At 40.8% G+C, this 13890-nt stretch overlaps 1 protein-coding gene across 1 annotated transcript; it reads left to right on the top strand.

The window, feature by feature from the left end:
* Positions 1 to 5966: 5966 nt before the first annotated feature.
* On the top strand, positions 5967 to 13147 carry hyal6 (hyaluronoglucosaminidase 6). The gene is made up of 4 exons (XM_066724497.1): positions 5967 to 6040; positions 10146 to 11112; positions 11560 to 11649; positions 12226 to 13147. Exons 2-4 carry the CDS (start codon positions 10180 to 10182, stop codon positions 12673 to 12675), a joined length of 1473 nt encoding a protein of 490 aa, XP_066580594.1. The 5' UTR covers positions 5967 to 6040; positions 10146 to 10179; the 3' UTR covers positions 12676 to 13147.
* The last annotated feature ends 743 nt before the right edge of the window (positions 13148 to 13890 follow it).

Here is a 13890-nt window from a genome sequence, read left to right as displayed (position 1 = left end):
GTATGTTAAACTTACCTGTTCCCTGATGAATGTTTGTAAACAAAACCCCAAAAAGTGGCACAACACCACCATGTGTCAGTTTAGCAGCCGTCCTGTTTAAGCTAAATTAAAAACTCAAGTGAACTCCAAATTAAGTGATTCCCAATTATCTAGGTTAAATCATATGAATTAGAGTCTTGATACTGTCACAAAAATAGATATATTTTTTACTAGAAAGGTTACTTTATTGGACAAGTAATGATGTTGTTGAATCCCTGTTGAACCCTACTTGAACCATGGCCATATTACAATTATGTTCTTGAGTTAAAACTTAAACAAAGCGACACCTGTGTGACAGCATATGTAAGTCTAGAAAGCCACATATTTTGAATGCTTCCGACCTGTAAAGTGTAGGATATTCCTGAAGGACTGGTTAGATAGGATGACTTTGGAGTCTCACTAACAAGATTATTTGCTTTAGTTTAGTTGTAAAGAGGGAAAACCAGAATGGAAACTAAAGAAATAAGTTGCCAGCAAGCAAGCAAACAAAACAAAACCAACACTGGGCATTATTTGGAATGGTTTTCCATGTGTTTGAATAAGAATAAACAAACTGCATTAATTGTATTTTCCTTCCATTATTTCTATTTGCACTGTCAGCTCGTGTATTATTCCAGTCTTGGTCCTGGAAAGGATTTTAGTTATCTGATTACAGCAGCTAAAACGCATATCTGTGCACTAGAATGTCACCTAGGAGGATTATGTGATATAATCCATGAGGCACAAATCATTATAGTTTCGGGGGAGCGCAGTTTTGATCCCACAGATATAATCCATCAATGTTCAACTTCATTTTAAATAACTTTTATTTTATTTTTTCTGAACTGATAGTATTTAGTGTGGATGATTCAAATCAGTACACTTACTGCAGATGGGAACTCTTGGAGAAACAGCAAAGTAAAAATGTATAATTAAGAGAATGTTTTTTAAGCCGCATGAAAACATAAACATGGTAAATTATGCCTGGCGTAAGTCTCGCAATTCAGAGTCTGATTTTCATGTATTATGCAAAGAGGGGAGACGCACCCTGTCCAAAAGGGACCCTCCTTCACCCGAGGAGGTCCCTGATCATGTGATCGCTGTCTGATCTCAGCCCTGGACCTGTTGCCCGTGTGGCTCATTTGCACAAAGAGCAGGAGTTTGCACGACAATGTGGATGAACTCATAGTATTTGCATAAGCAAACAAAGAAACAAAGGAATACAAATACAACAATAATAACTATTGGCCAACTTCTTTCATGGAAGCGCCCTTGAAACGCAAAAATTACAAATTTGGGTGACAATACTCAAGCTAGCAATAAATTACAGGCATTGCATTTGTTCTCCAATAACCCAAACTGATTATTCCAATTTTTTTTTCTCTTTTCCTTTGATAGCTGACGATGATCGAGTCGCACCATTGCATCTTGAAAACACTTCAGCCTGTTGTCAGCGGTTCTCCGGTTTTCTTTTGAGGTGTCACCAAACCAGAGGAGATACAGATGGCCAAACTGCATGGGAGCCGAACCCTGCTAGGTGCCACCTGGCCATGTGCACAAACACTCTCCACTCCACGGCACGTCACCAGAGGACTGTGCTGTATCTGTTTAAAAGCAGCCTGTAAAAGCCTTAACTGCACCACAGTGCTAAACTACACAAGTCGTATTCACAGTCAGAGTAAGACCATTCTGAAAGATCCCTGGAAAACGGTTTTATGACAGACCTTCTTGGATATAGAGTCAATATTTGGTTACTCTTTCATAGATACAGTAATGTAACTCCTGCCCTCCTCTAGCCAGGGCTGCACAATAAATCTGGTCCATTATATTGAGTATATTGAAACTCATTTCTTTGTCTCTGAGAGTCCCTGATATAAAGTTACCTGAGAGTCTTAACAATGTTTTTTTTTTTTTTTTTTACTTTGAAACTGGATAGCAGATACACAGAGACCCGATTCTCTTCTCAATCAGATTCCAGAACAATTGATTTGTTAATGTCTGTTTAGGCACAAACGTATTGAAAACACCTTTTATCAAAATGCATGTCGATAGTTCTTTAGAAAAGCAATTTTATATCTGAATAGGAGGTCAGAACTCAATTTTGCAGTATAACAGTGCAGGGAAAATCTCTAAATCTTCAAACTGGGGTCTCAGCATATTATTGTCAAACTCTTCTGACCTAGAAAAGGCTCACCACCAGGGGGCACTGCGGAGTGGATGGCTGTTTTGCTGACTCACCTCTTGGATCCTACTAAGAAAAGCCCCCTACTGTCATCAGCTGCCATCGCCCCAAAGCCCCGTACCCCCAGGCCGCCTTGACTGTGAGCTGAATTATGTAAGGGGCTGCCATTTACCGCACGGCTCAGGAGAAGGATAAACATGATGTTGGGCGTTTTGTATTTTAATCCTAAGATTATAATTATTATAGAAGGAAATATCTGCTTTTACGTACATCGAAAGAAAATGATACAACTGTTAAATACCATGTCCTTTTTGGTAAGTCTCTAAAGAGGAAATGAACATTATCTTCTTTTCCTGATAGTCATTTTTATCTTAGTTTGCCATTGCTACTGTTGACAGACCCTTCTGATGAGGCTGTTGTGCGAGACAGACTTTCTACACAATCAAATCAACAAGAGAGAAGCGCACAGACCACAATATCACAATTACTGTCATCTACAGGACACTCGAGAAATGACATGTGCACAGGATAAAACTATTTTAACTGGAGATCGCAAGTCTACAAGCTTTATTATTATTATTGTTATTAATCATTGTTATCCTCATGACCTTTGACTAGTACGGTCAAAGTTTTGATTTGGCCTCTAGCCCAAGTTTGATGACCTAAACCAGGGGTGTCAGACTCCAGTCCTGGGGGGCCGCAGTGCCTGCTGGGTTTTGTTCCAGCGCAGCTCTCAGTTCCTTTATTAGTCTAATTAAACAATTAACTGGATGAATTGAACACTTCTCTCTCCAGACCTGAAAAGTTCAGTGTGTTCAGCGTTTTGAGTCAGACACAAATTGTCGGGTATCGGCTATAGAAATAAAATGTTCAAGTTTTAGATACGCCTACCTGTGTAAATAATGACATTAATTAAGTAATTGTGCGCCCCTGTTGGAACAAAAATCAGCAGACACTGACACAGCAGGACTGGAGTCTGACACCCCTGACCTGAACAATGTCTTACCTATGGAATAGCAGGGTTGGATATTCATGAAGTAGCTGTTCTGCACCACTCGGTGGCAGTACACAACAAGGTAATGAGAAGTGGATGGAAAAGGGCAAGAGAGAAAACCCAGGAGTCAGCAGTCCCGTTTCTGAGCAGCTCCATCAGGCGCGACTTACTACAGAGCCTGGCTGGAGTCGGGCTGAAGTCAGTGCGGGACAACCAAGGGAATAATACAACTAGAGTAAATTGACGTCTACTGTGTATTTTCAGATGATTGTGCATTTCATAGAGCGGAGAGAAGTCACTGGCTATAGGAAGTGTCACATATTTCTGGGAGTATTTGATGAGAGAGGGAGAGGGGGAGACAGGGAGAGAGAATAAGGTGGACCCTAAAGTTATACAAGATCTTAGTTTCTTATCATGCTGTTCATGTTGTCTGATTACATCTACTCCTAGGGATATACAGTAGCTGCATTTTACAATCAATACATAGATAAAGACATACATACAAACTATTAATATTCAAAAACATAATTCAGGGAGTACTGGACAACCAAGTACTGGAGAACCAATAGAGAGCCAAACAAATAGAGGAGGATTTCATTCATGAAAAAAGGCCACTTACAACCTCAAACAAAAACAAAAACAACCCTTTCAAACAACACTAATAATATAAAAACACAAACAAACTTTGCCTATAAGCAAACCATGGCAATGTATTATATATATATATATATATATATATATATATATATAGAGAGAGAGAGAGAGAGAAACAAAACCTTTGTGGATTAAACAGTGCTCAGGCCCAGCTCAGATGACACAAAAGAAAAATTAAAAGAAAAAACTTTAATTCATTCTCTTGCTGGTCGGAAAAACAAATGTTAACAGTAGGACAGAACCAAAGAACCCTCTTACAAGAAAAACAAGCCCCCATCAGTACAGTACCAGGGTGGTTATTTTTTTTAGTGGGTGGGTCAAAGTCCTGCTGTTCTCCCACCCTTAGAGGAGGTTGAGGGAGCAGGAGGCAACTGGGAAAGGCTGACGCTGAGACGCCTTTACATCCCAGTGTCTGACCTCAGCTGCACTGCTCAGTCTCGCTAATCTATTGGGGAAGAAGGTGCTGTTATTATTATAAGTAGATTTCAAGTAGCTCTTCCATGCCATTGTTTGCATCTGTAAAATCCTGTACCATCTCCTTAATTAAAAGTAAGGTAGTGGTTGTGTTTTAACAAATACCTGAATGCGTCGGGACAGTTTTATATTGCATGATCAGTAAATCACTGGAAACAATGCATGATTATAACTTGTAGTCTGATTACTGGATAGGATCCTTGGATCACTTAGTTATTAATGGACACCAAACGAGCACGATGGGGCGAATGGCCTCCTCTCGATTGGACACTTTATGTCCTTAACTTGATCTTTCACATTTTTCCCTATCTGCTCAAACAGATACATAGTTCTCTGCATTTTAAAATAACAGGAAATTCGAATGGACTATGCTCGAGAGCCAACTCACACAAGTGTGTCCAGATTACTCTCTGTTTGCAGGAAAGGGATTAGAAGAGCTGCCCTCGTGTTTTGCCATTCAGCACCTTTTTCAAAGAAGGGCGTTATCTTGAACAGAAAAGGCCTCAAATATCGAGTAGGATCAGGTGCTTCCTCTCTCGTTTTCACACTGTGTCACCAGAGACCTCGTTGATCATGTTTTCATATCTGTGGTTTTACTCACTTAGCAAGAAAATCAATCCCCTCTCTCTTTTACAAACCTTTGAGAAAGTGCATCAGTGCTCAACTGCATACGAGACCTCCTCTTGTCCATTAATGATACATAGATATAGTTAATCACATTCCATAGCTAGTCTGTTTGATTACAATTCAAGTTATTTTTGTTGATGATCAGATCAGCACTGAAATTAGAGATGACATTTCTTTGGCGTGTTTTTCCCCCCAATACTAATTATTTTGTGGGACACAGTACAGAGACAATTCAGGAGTAGAAGAAATCCTTCTCATACTCGAACACACAACAGAATATAACAGCGTCCCCTGATGGCCAGAGACATGCAAGTCCATATATTATGATTATGATGTATGTCTACCTACGTCCAAGTTTATAATATGAGATCGTTCTAGAAATTAGTTGTTATGTGTTTATTTGATTAAGAGCAAACTTACATTCATCTTGTTTAACTTTACCGGAGATACCTTTGTCTATTTCATGTGTCTGTCTCACTCACTTCCACATCGAGCTTGAACTTGCCACACAACCGTATAAAGTGAGCAGAAGACATTTCTGTCCTTGATGTTCCTACACCAAGTTTCCACCTGTGTTCCCCTGTTCCTTGCATAGTTGCTGGTCTTTGAAGATGTCCTCTGAATCAGCTTGGCCAGTTCTTTTCGTATAAAGTGAGCAGAAGACATTTCTGTCCTTGATGTCTCTATACCTAGTTTCCTCTTGTGTTCCCCTGTTCCTGGTATCGTTGCTGGACATTGAAGATGTCCTCTGGATCAGCTTGGCCAGATCCTTTCAAGATCTTAACTATGTGCCACAGACTGAGCTTGAGTGCACTATAATGTATGGCTCCCTGAGAAGCATTCAGCTGCCCACTCCTTTGGTTTCCCTCTCAGCTATTCAGGGACCCCTTCATCATCATCCATGCCCGTTGTGCCTCCCCATGTCCCCTGAATGCCAGCCCTTTCTGGGTCACACTGTACCCGATTTGATGGAGCCACTGGCCATTGTCCATCCAGTTAGTGAGGAGGAGCCAGAGCCAGGCACAGGAGCGCCAGTCTCTCCGTGGGTCAGTGGAAGGATGCCAGTGGCTGCGGCTCGCTAGGAGAGATCGGTAGGTTCCCATCACTAACTCATCCCACTCAGGCTTCCGTTACGAGACGCAGATTTATTGTGCTAGTGCTACAGCTGCAGTGTACCAGTTGCAACAGGTGTCTGAGATATAGAGAAGTTACGGTTGACTTTTTATGTATACAGTGCTGTGGTTTGGATCAGATTTGTTCTTGCTTGTTTACCATTGCTGGGTGAAGTTTACAATCCTCTTTTGGTTGTCAGTAAATCGATGGAAACTTTTATTCCCACCGATGTTTGATTGTTGGACTGAAGCCAAAAGTCAAAGGGCAGGTAGAAGCTTAGGTCCAAAGTTTGCTAATTTATTTAATGGGATTGTTTGAAAAGATGCAGTTGGATGTTGACTGTCATCTCCATGTCTGCGCAGTTTCATTAATCTGCCGTTAATAATGAGACAAATACGCTGCAAGCTTGGTGGACATTATTGAATACAATAATAGTACAATACAGCCATAGGGGCATAGAGTCAGACATGAAGTTTAAAAAAGGATCATGGACGTCTCACGTTCTCTTGCCAGCTCTGAAAAATGTCCAATTGCATCTAATCATAGGAATATAGCTGCCTAATAAAATAATATATACATAAAATACATTAGAAGAAATGGTTCTTAATCAACATTTCAGTGCATTTGATTGTTAATCTAAAATAATGTTATTTTATATATATTTGAATTTGTATAATTTTAATAGCAAAAACCATAGTACATGTTATTATTTTTTTTGAGTTTTTAATGTCTGGAAAAGCAATGCGTAGAACTCGTTTGAATTTAATTTGAGAAAATTGAGTAGGGATGAAAAAGTAATGGATTATAAACTATTAAACAGCTGGGACAGATGTTTGGTTTGTTCTTTACCACATGACCCCGAAAACAGCTTAAAGTTAGAACATTGTGTTTAGTGAATGCAATACAAATATGCAAACACTGAAAGTTATATGGATGTAAAAAAACACGTTTAATTTATTATACATTTATTGTAAGCATTTAATTGCACTTTTAAATCATCGAGTTCAAGCCAAGGAAACAAAGTCAAAGTCAGAGTCAATGCTTAATTGTCTCCAGGATGTAGATTCTCTTTGTATGCTTTTTCTTAATAAGTGGGAATGTGAATCGTGGGCTGGGCATCACTCACACAGCCAGCTGAGGGTCTACAATAAATGTGTTCCCAGTAGACTGTATAAAACCACTGTCACACATGGAAATTGTATTCCGGGGGTCTCTGCTTGGAGAAACCACAACACAGAGAATGTAAATGGCCTGGAAATGTAAAAAAAAATACAGCCCTGATAAATAGAACAGAAATAAGATTCAAACATGCTCCTCCGCTGTTGTTTTTTTATTTGTATTCAGAAGTAAACCTTAGCCGAACCCTGATCACTATTGACAGTTTGTTTACCCCTGTTCTGCACTGTCAACATCTTGTTTCTGTATGAAGTAAAAACAGTTTAATTGGGCTGAGGAAAACGGGCTTTCAGACTAACAATGTGATGGCAAAAAGCAGTTAATCCAAAGCATTACTTCTACACAGTAAATCAGCTCCTGTACTTTTACACACAATGTACCGGTATTAGCAAACAAACAAATAAATAAACTCTTTCTAATTGGAAAATACATCCCAAATAATAACACTTTTCAATATATTTTTTTCCACCACAGGAATTTCTTTATAGATAGCGCATGTCTGACAGGAAGGCAGAGCAGGTAACACATCAAAACATTAAAACACCACCCACTAATCACAAAGCAGTCACAAAGCGCAGGGACTGCACACAACATTGTTATAACCAATACGATACGACGAATAGACTATGACCAATATTAGCCAATGATCAGCGAGTTGACATGGATGGTTTGTGAGTAAAAATACAAGTCATCTCACTTATTATTGTGGTTCATTTGTCACCACGTGTTATTGTTTTCTGTAAAAGCCTTAAATTCTGTTGATTGTATTAATGCAAAGCCTTTTTAAGGTTTTGACATTATTTTGTATTCTTGTTGTGAGTGTGTGTGTACATTTACTATATGTGAAAATATTTAATGGCTTCCCCCCTCCTCTTCCTAATTACGTTTAAATGTAGCTGGAATTAAACACATATGAACTCCGTCTCCTAGAATTTACTGTGTCTAAGTGCATGGCTGACTTTTCCCAACCAAAACATTTACTTCAATTAAACACACATGTTTCAAATATTCAGAAGACATTTCTTTACCACACACTACAGTATTAACAAGAAACATGCTACTTTTTATTTTTCCACATTTTTCGTGGGGTTAAGAAAAAAACAAAACTTGACTGTTACTGGAAGAAAAGAAAACTATATATAATATATAGCATTTTGCACACCTTAAATTGCAACTGACTTTATTAATTAAATTATACATTAATTCATTAATTAAATTATCCCAAAAATCCAAAAACATGGAAATAAGTAAATAACAGGATTTCGTCATTTGTTAAATATGTTTTAAACACAGGTTTTGGTCTTAATTAGGTTCCAGTGTAATGATAATAATACAAACACATTTAAAACTCAAATACTTTCACATGATTTCTTGATTGTTGCTATTTCTGGATATTGTACAGTTAGGAGAACTTACAAGCGTTTTGTCAGTTTGGATTAGTCATTGTTTTGGGGGGTCTTTTTTGTGGTCATGGGAAGCCCTGGTTTAAAAGAAATCCAGATGAGTGGGGTTTGTGGTGGCACTTTTCCTAGTCTGTGTGACGGTGCCACAACTGAACAATTGTTTGTCTTGGTCTGGATTTAATGTTACAGAACCGTAGCAGTGGCTTTGATTCCTCGACGATGGAAAGCAACTCGAGCCATCGCTTTGTAGTCCTTGATTGTTGCCGTGATGCATTTACGTGTTCTGGAGATGGATTCATGTGGATTCATTTGTTCTGAAGCAATCGCTGTTTGGTTTAAAGTATTATAAGAGCATATTTGGAGATCAGCAGTTCAGATGCTGAAGGAGACACAAATGGTTTTGGTGGAGATGAAGAACTCAGTGATTGGTTCAGGATGCTGTGATGTTCAAAGGTGTGCAGCTCTTGGTGATCAGCTAAACAAAAACAGTGTCCAGGGTGAGACATCAGTGTCTTATCTCTGGGAACACACGGGACATTATCCTAACATACGTGTGCTAGCTGACCCAAGAAAGGCATTTCCTGAAGATCTATAACATCTATAACTCACATTAAAAGATGTTATTGTAATAATAAGACTGATATTTCAAGATTACCACTGCTACTCTTTCCTAGTGTTGTAATAACTTAACTCTCACAAAAACACGAGATGGGTTACCCCGGCCCGGAGAGGAAGTTTGATCTCATCATTATGGTTTGAATCGTGTCATGCTCCAGTGACTGGGGAAGGAGAAAGTCTGTGGTGAGTTTCCATGTCTCGCTTCTTGCGTGATCAGGAGTCATATTGCTCTGGGAACACAGCCCCCCTTTTGTGGGGTTTGAAAAAATGTAAAGTTGTGCAAATTCATGCAGCATTGAGATGGATTTTATTACAGTGAAATGAAATGCTCTGGTAATAACTGCCTCTGTGACAAAACAGCCACAAATCAAATGGTTTGTAAGAGAGTTTATTGTCTTGAGCCAATTTCTTTTTTTCTTTTCGAATCCAATAGAAGTTACCCTTAGTTTATTTCACGGTCAACAGCATTTTATAAGGATTGGTTTTCAAAATAGCTTCTCCTTTTGAAGTTATGCCCTTAAACACAATCTGGTTATTGATTCAAAAGCAACTGTCCAGATCAGAGTTGGTCTGAATAAATTCTTCATCACAATTCAGACACTTACTCTCGATGCATCCTTATCTTTCTTAGGAAACCACAACCACCATCAAGTACAGTAAGATGACATCAGTATGAGAGATGAGTCCGGCATCTTGATGGATCTGTAGGCAGATTGTGAAACACCGCCATTTCAGAATAAGAGGAGCATTGTTTTCTTGCACTGGGAACATACGAGTTCAGCGAACCACGTTGTCCGGCCCTTTGATAAACTTTTTGAATTATCTTTGCTAAGTGAACCCCATGATGTGTCTATTTCTGAATTCTCTGTTTTTGTTTCTCTCGAAGGAAGACTTCGCTGATTCATGTGGACCTGTGTGCCATGAATGCCGTTCACCCCGTGCTCTTCGTTGGCTGGCTAGCTTGTGTGCACTTCATGTGGGATGCCTCATGCCAGCAGCTCAAGCCTGCCAGGGCCCCTCTTCTCCAGCACAAGCCCTTCATTGTGGTGTGGAACGCTCCCACAGAGTCCTGCCGGCTCCGCTTCAAGGTGGACCTGGACCTCAGCATATTTGACATCGTCACCAACCTGAACGAGACCCTGAGTGGACCCAACGTCACCATATTCTACCACACTCACTTAGGGTACTACCCCTTCTACTCAGAGGAGGGGAGGCCGGTCAACGGTGGTCTCCCGCAGAACCAGAGCCTCACCAAGCACCTGAACAAGGCGAGGAATGACATCGACCGCTTCATACCTTTCAAGGACTTCAGGGGACTGGGGGTCATTGACTGGGAGAACTGGAGACCCCAGTGGGTCAGGAACTGGGGTGCCAAAGACGTGTACAGGAACAAATCCAAGGAGCTGATCAGGAGACTTCACCCCCAGTGGCCCGACAGCAAGGTGGAGCAGGAGGCCAAGGAGGAGTTCGAGAAGGCTGGTCTGACCTTCATGAACACAACCCTGGCGCTGGCGGAGAGCAGGAGACCCACTGGCCTTTGGGGTTTCTACCTTTACCCCGAGTGCTACAACTATGGCTACAAGCAGTACCCACAGAAGTACACGGGCGAGTGTCCCAACATTGAGCATGTGCGCAACGACCACTTGATGTGGCTGTGGAAGGAGAGCACCGCGCTGTACCCGTCCATTTACCTCGACTACGAGCTCCAGTCCTCACCCAACACGGTGAAGTTCGTGCACTATCGGGTGAAGGAAGCCATGAGGATCGCATCCATCGCCCGCAGTGACTTCATGCTGCCAGTCTTCGTTTACTCCAGGCCGTTTTACGCTTACACCTTTCAAGTCTTATCGGAGGTTAGTGGAGTAAGGTAGTGATTTGAAAAGAAAGAGAAGGACACACTCTGTGGTTTTATTTCTGAACAGGAATGTAAGAAGTGAATGTGTCTCTCCACATCTTCCTTTCTGTCCCATTCTCTCTCTTTTTTGTTTACACATTTCACGTCTGATCAGAAGTGCAACCTTAAAGAGTACATCAGATGAACAAGTGTTTTAGACCATACGATTACTCCGTATTGACCAAATTCAGTTGGAACAGCAAGATAGGATAGTAAATGCTTGATGTTATTTTTATATAGGTTGACCCTCTGATGATGTATTTTCACACCCTGTACTGCAGTTCTTCTTCAAAACTGTGTCAACGTCTCTGTCTTTCTCCTGCTGAGAGAAATAGTTCATAGTGTATGATTTCATGACACAGTCACTTCAAGGACTGACCTGTTCTTCTGTATTTTCTTCACCCAGATTGACCTGATCCACACCATCGGAGAGAGTGCAGCACTGGGGGCAGCCGGGGTGGTCCTATGGGGGTCTTCTGTGTATGCAAGATCCCAGGTACACCATACAGTTTCTCATCCTCATGGGACAGGGTAATTGGACAGATACTGCTGAAAGGGGGAATAAAGTCAGCCTTTTTAAGGAATCAGGAGAGCTGTAATTTAGTTCATAATCAACAACAACACCCTCACCCCCCAAACACATGCAGAATCCAATCAATGTCAGGCATGTGATTAAGGTGTTTTTTTTAAGTAAACTGCAGTTGCCATTGTTCTTGACATATTTGATAAATCATTGAAATGCATACGTACACGTATTTCCTGTTTTATCGTTCGTGGAACATGGCAGCTGCTTATTTAGTGTTTAGAGGATGCCAATCATGGTAATTACGATGTATGATGTGAAGACAGCAATTGAGAAAGGCCCTATGGTAATGCCTGCAATCAAAACACTGGCAATTAGTTTGATACCTATGGTTGAAAAGTGTGCCCTCAAGATCGAGTTTATAAATAGACACACCGAAACATCCCGGGGTTTCCAGCCCTGGTCCTGGGGAGCCTCAATCCAGTAGGTTTTATACATCACCGGATCGGGGTACCACCGATTTAAACTACCTGTGTTTTTAAACCACAGAGGAACTGCTTGACGGTGAAGCGGTACATCGACGGGCCACTGGGGCACTATGTCATCAATGTGACGGCGGCGGCAAAGCTGTGCAGCAAAGCCCTGTGCAAGAAGAATGGCAAGTGCATCCGCAAGAGCCTGGACAATGGGGCCTACCTGCACCTCAACCCCCGCTTCTTCAGGATCAAGAGCGACTCCGGCAGCCGGGGCACCAGGTTCTTCGTCAGCGGACACCTGACCAGTGAGGACATGTGGGCCATGAAGACCAAGTTCACCTGCCAGTGCTACCAGGGCTGGGCGGGGATTTTCTGCGAGGTGCCCGAGTCCTCGAGGGTCGTAGTCCGCCGTAAGCAACAGATCCTGAGAGACGTGCTAGAGGGACTTTCTTTGCATTTTTCCTGCCTTTCTGTGATTATCTTTCTCTGCTTATGCCTCGTCGTGAAATGCTTGCTCTTCTAGACAGACTATGTATAGTCCCTGACACTGAAAGTGCACATGAATCCTCATCCTAACCCGCACCACATTATTTTAAAGTGACCAAATAGGTTCAAAAACATTCACCACCTTGGGAGGTAAAAAACCACAAGCCCAACATTCCTAACTATCAGGACGTTCTGCTTAATGTAAAATAATAGTCGTGTTACGTATAAATAGAGGAAGTGAAGTATATTTTTATAGGAATTGTGTATACATTGTGTTTTGTGGTGCAGGTTATAAATGGGGCGATGGGTAACGGTGTGTTTAATAAATGTAAAACTATAATCTCTCGGATTTCAGATGCCAGAGATCATAGCTCTTGTAGTGCACTGCTGATTAAAATCAAGAACAGTCTTTTCTCCTGTCCTTGGTTACACTTACTGAATTGACTTGTTGCACAATTTTATCTAAGCGCAGCATTTTCTTTTCTTAATAAAATCGCAATCGTAGTGTAGATATGAGTGTTGAATCATTTTGGTGTGGCTCGGTGATGACATTTCCTCTAGTTTCTTTTTTACCGTTCAAGAAAAGCAATGTAAGCCGATTTTAAGGCTTTTCTTACGCCCCTGAGAGCGCTGCCATTCCTCACTACTGTCAGAAACTATTTACTTTTGCTGACCTCTATGTTTTGAAATCATTTTTTTACTTTATTTTGTTTTCCGGTTTATCACTCAGTGTTTTTGAAACTTCCTGATAATCTCTTTTGTTTATTTTCACAATTTGATATGTTGAGGAAACCTGGAGAATGTAGACAGTGCTGAGACCAGAAACCAACACAGACACATTTAGGAACAGGCAAGTACAGGGTTTTCAAGGGACCAGATCAAATGTAAATTGTGGGCACTTTGTGTTGCCTGTTAAAGACGCATACTGTATATACAACTCTGGAAAAAATTAAGAGACCACTCCGAGTTCAGAAATCAATGTTAAGTGGTCTCTTCATTTTTTCCAGAGCTGTATATATATGTCATGTAACTACTTAACTGATATGCTGTAAATGCTGATATCAATGTATACTAACGTCAAGCTGTTTCTGTGGCCAAAGCTGTCTATCCATAATATCTGCATAGAAGTCACTTCTCTGGACATTGAGTAGATGTATCTATCTGTCTATCTATCTATGTTTGGTTTTTATAGCAGAGAGTCTCTGAGAGAGGTGGGCGTTCAACACCATCACAGCTGTAGTTTCTCTGCTGT

The sequence above is a fragment of the Amia ocellicauda genome, chromosome 15, assembly GCF_036373705.1.
Source record: "Amia ocellicauda isolate fAmiCal2 chromosome 15, fAmiCal2.hap1, whole genome shotgun sequence".
Taxonomy (NCBI): Eukaryota; Metazoa; Chordata; class Actinopteri; order Amiiformes; family Amiidae; genus Amia; species Amia ocellicauda.
This window is presented reverse-complemented; position numbering and strand designations above follow the sequence as displayed.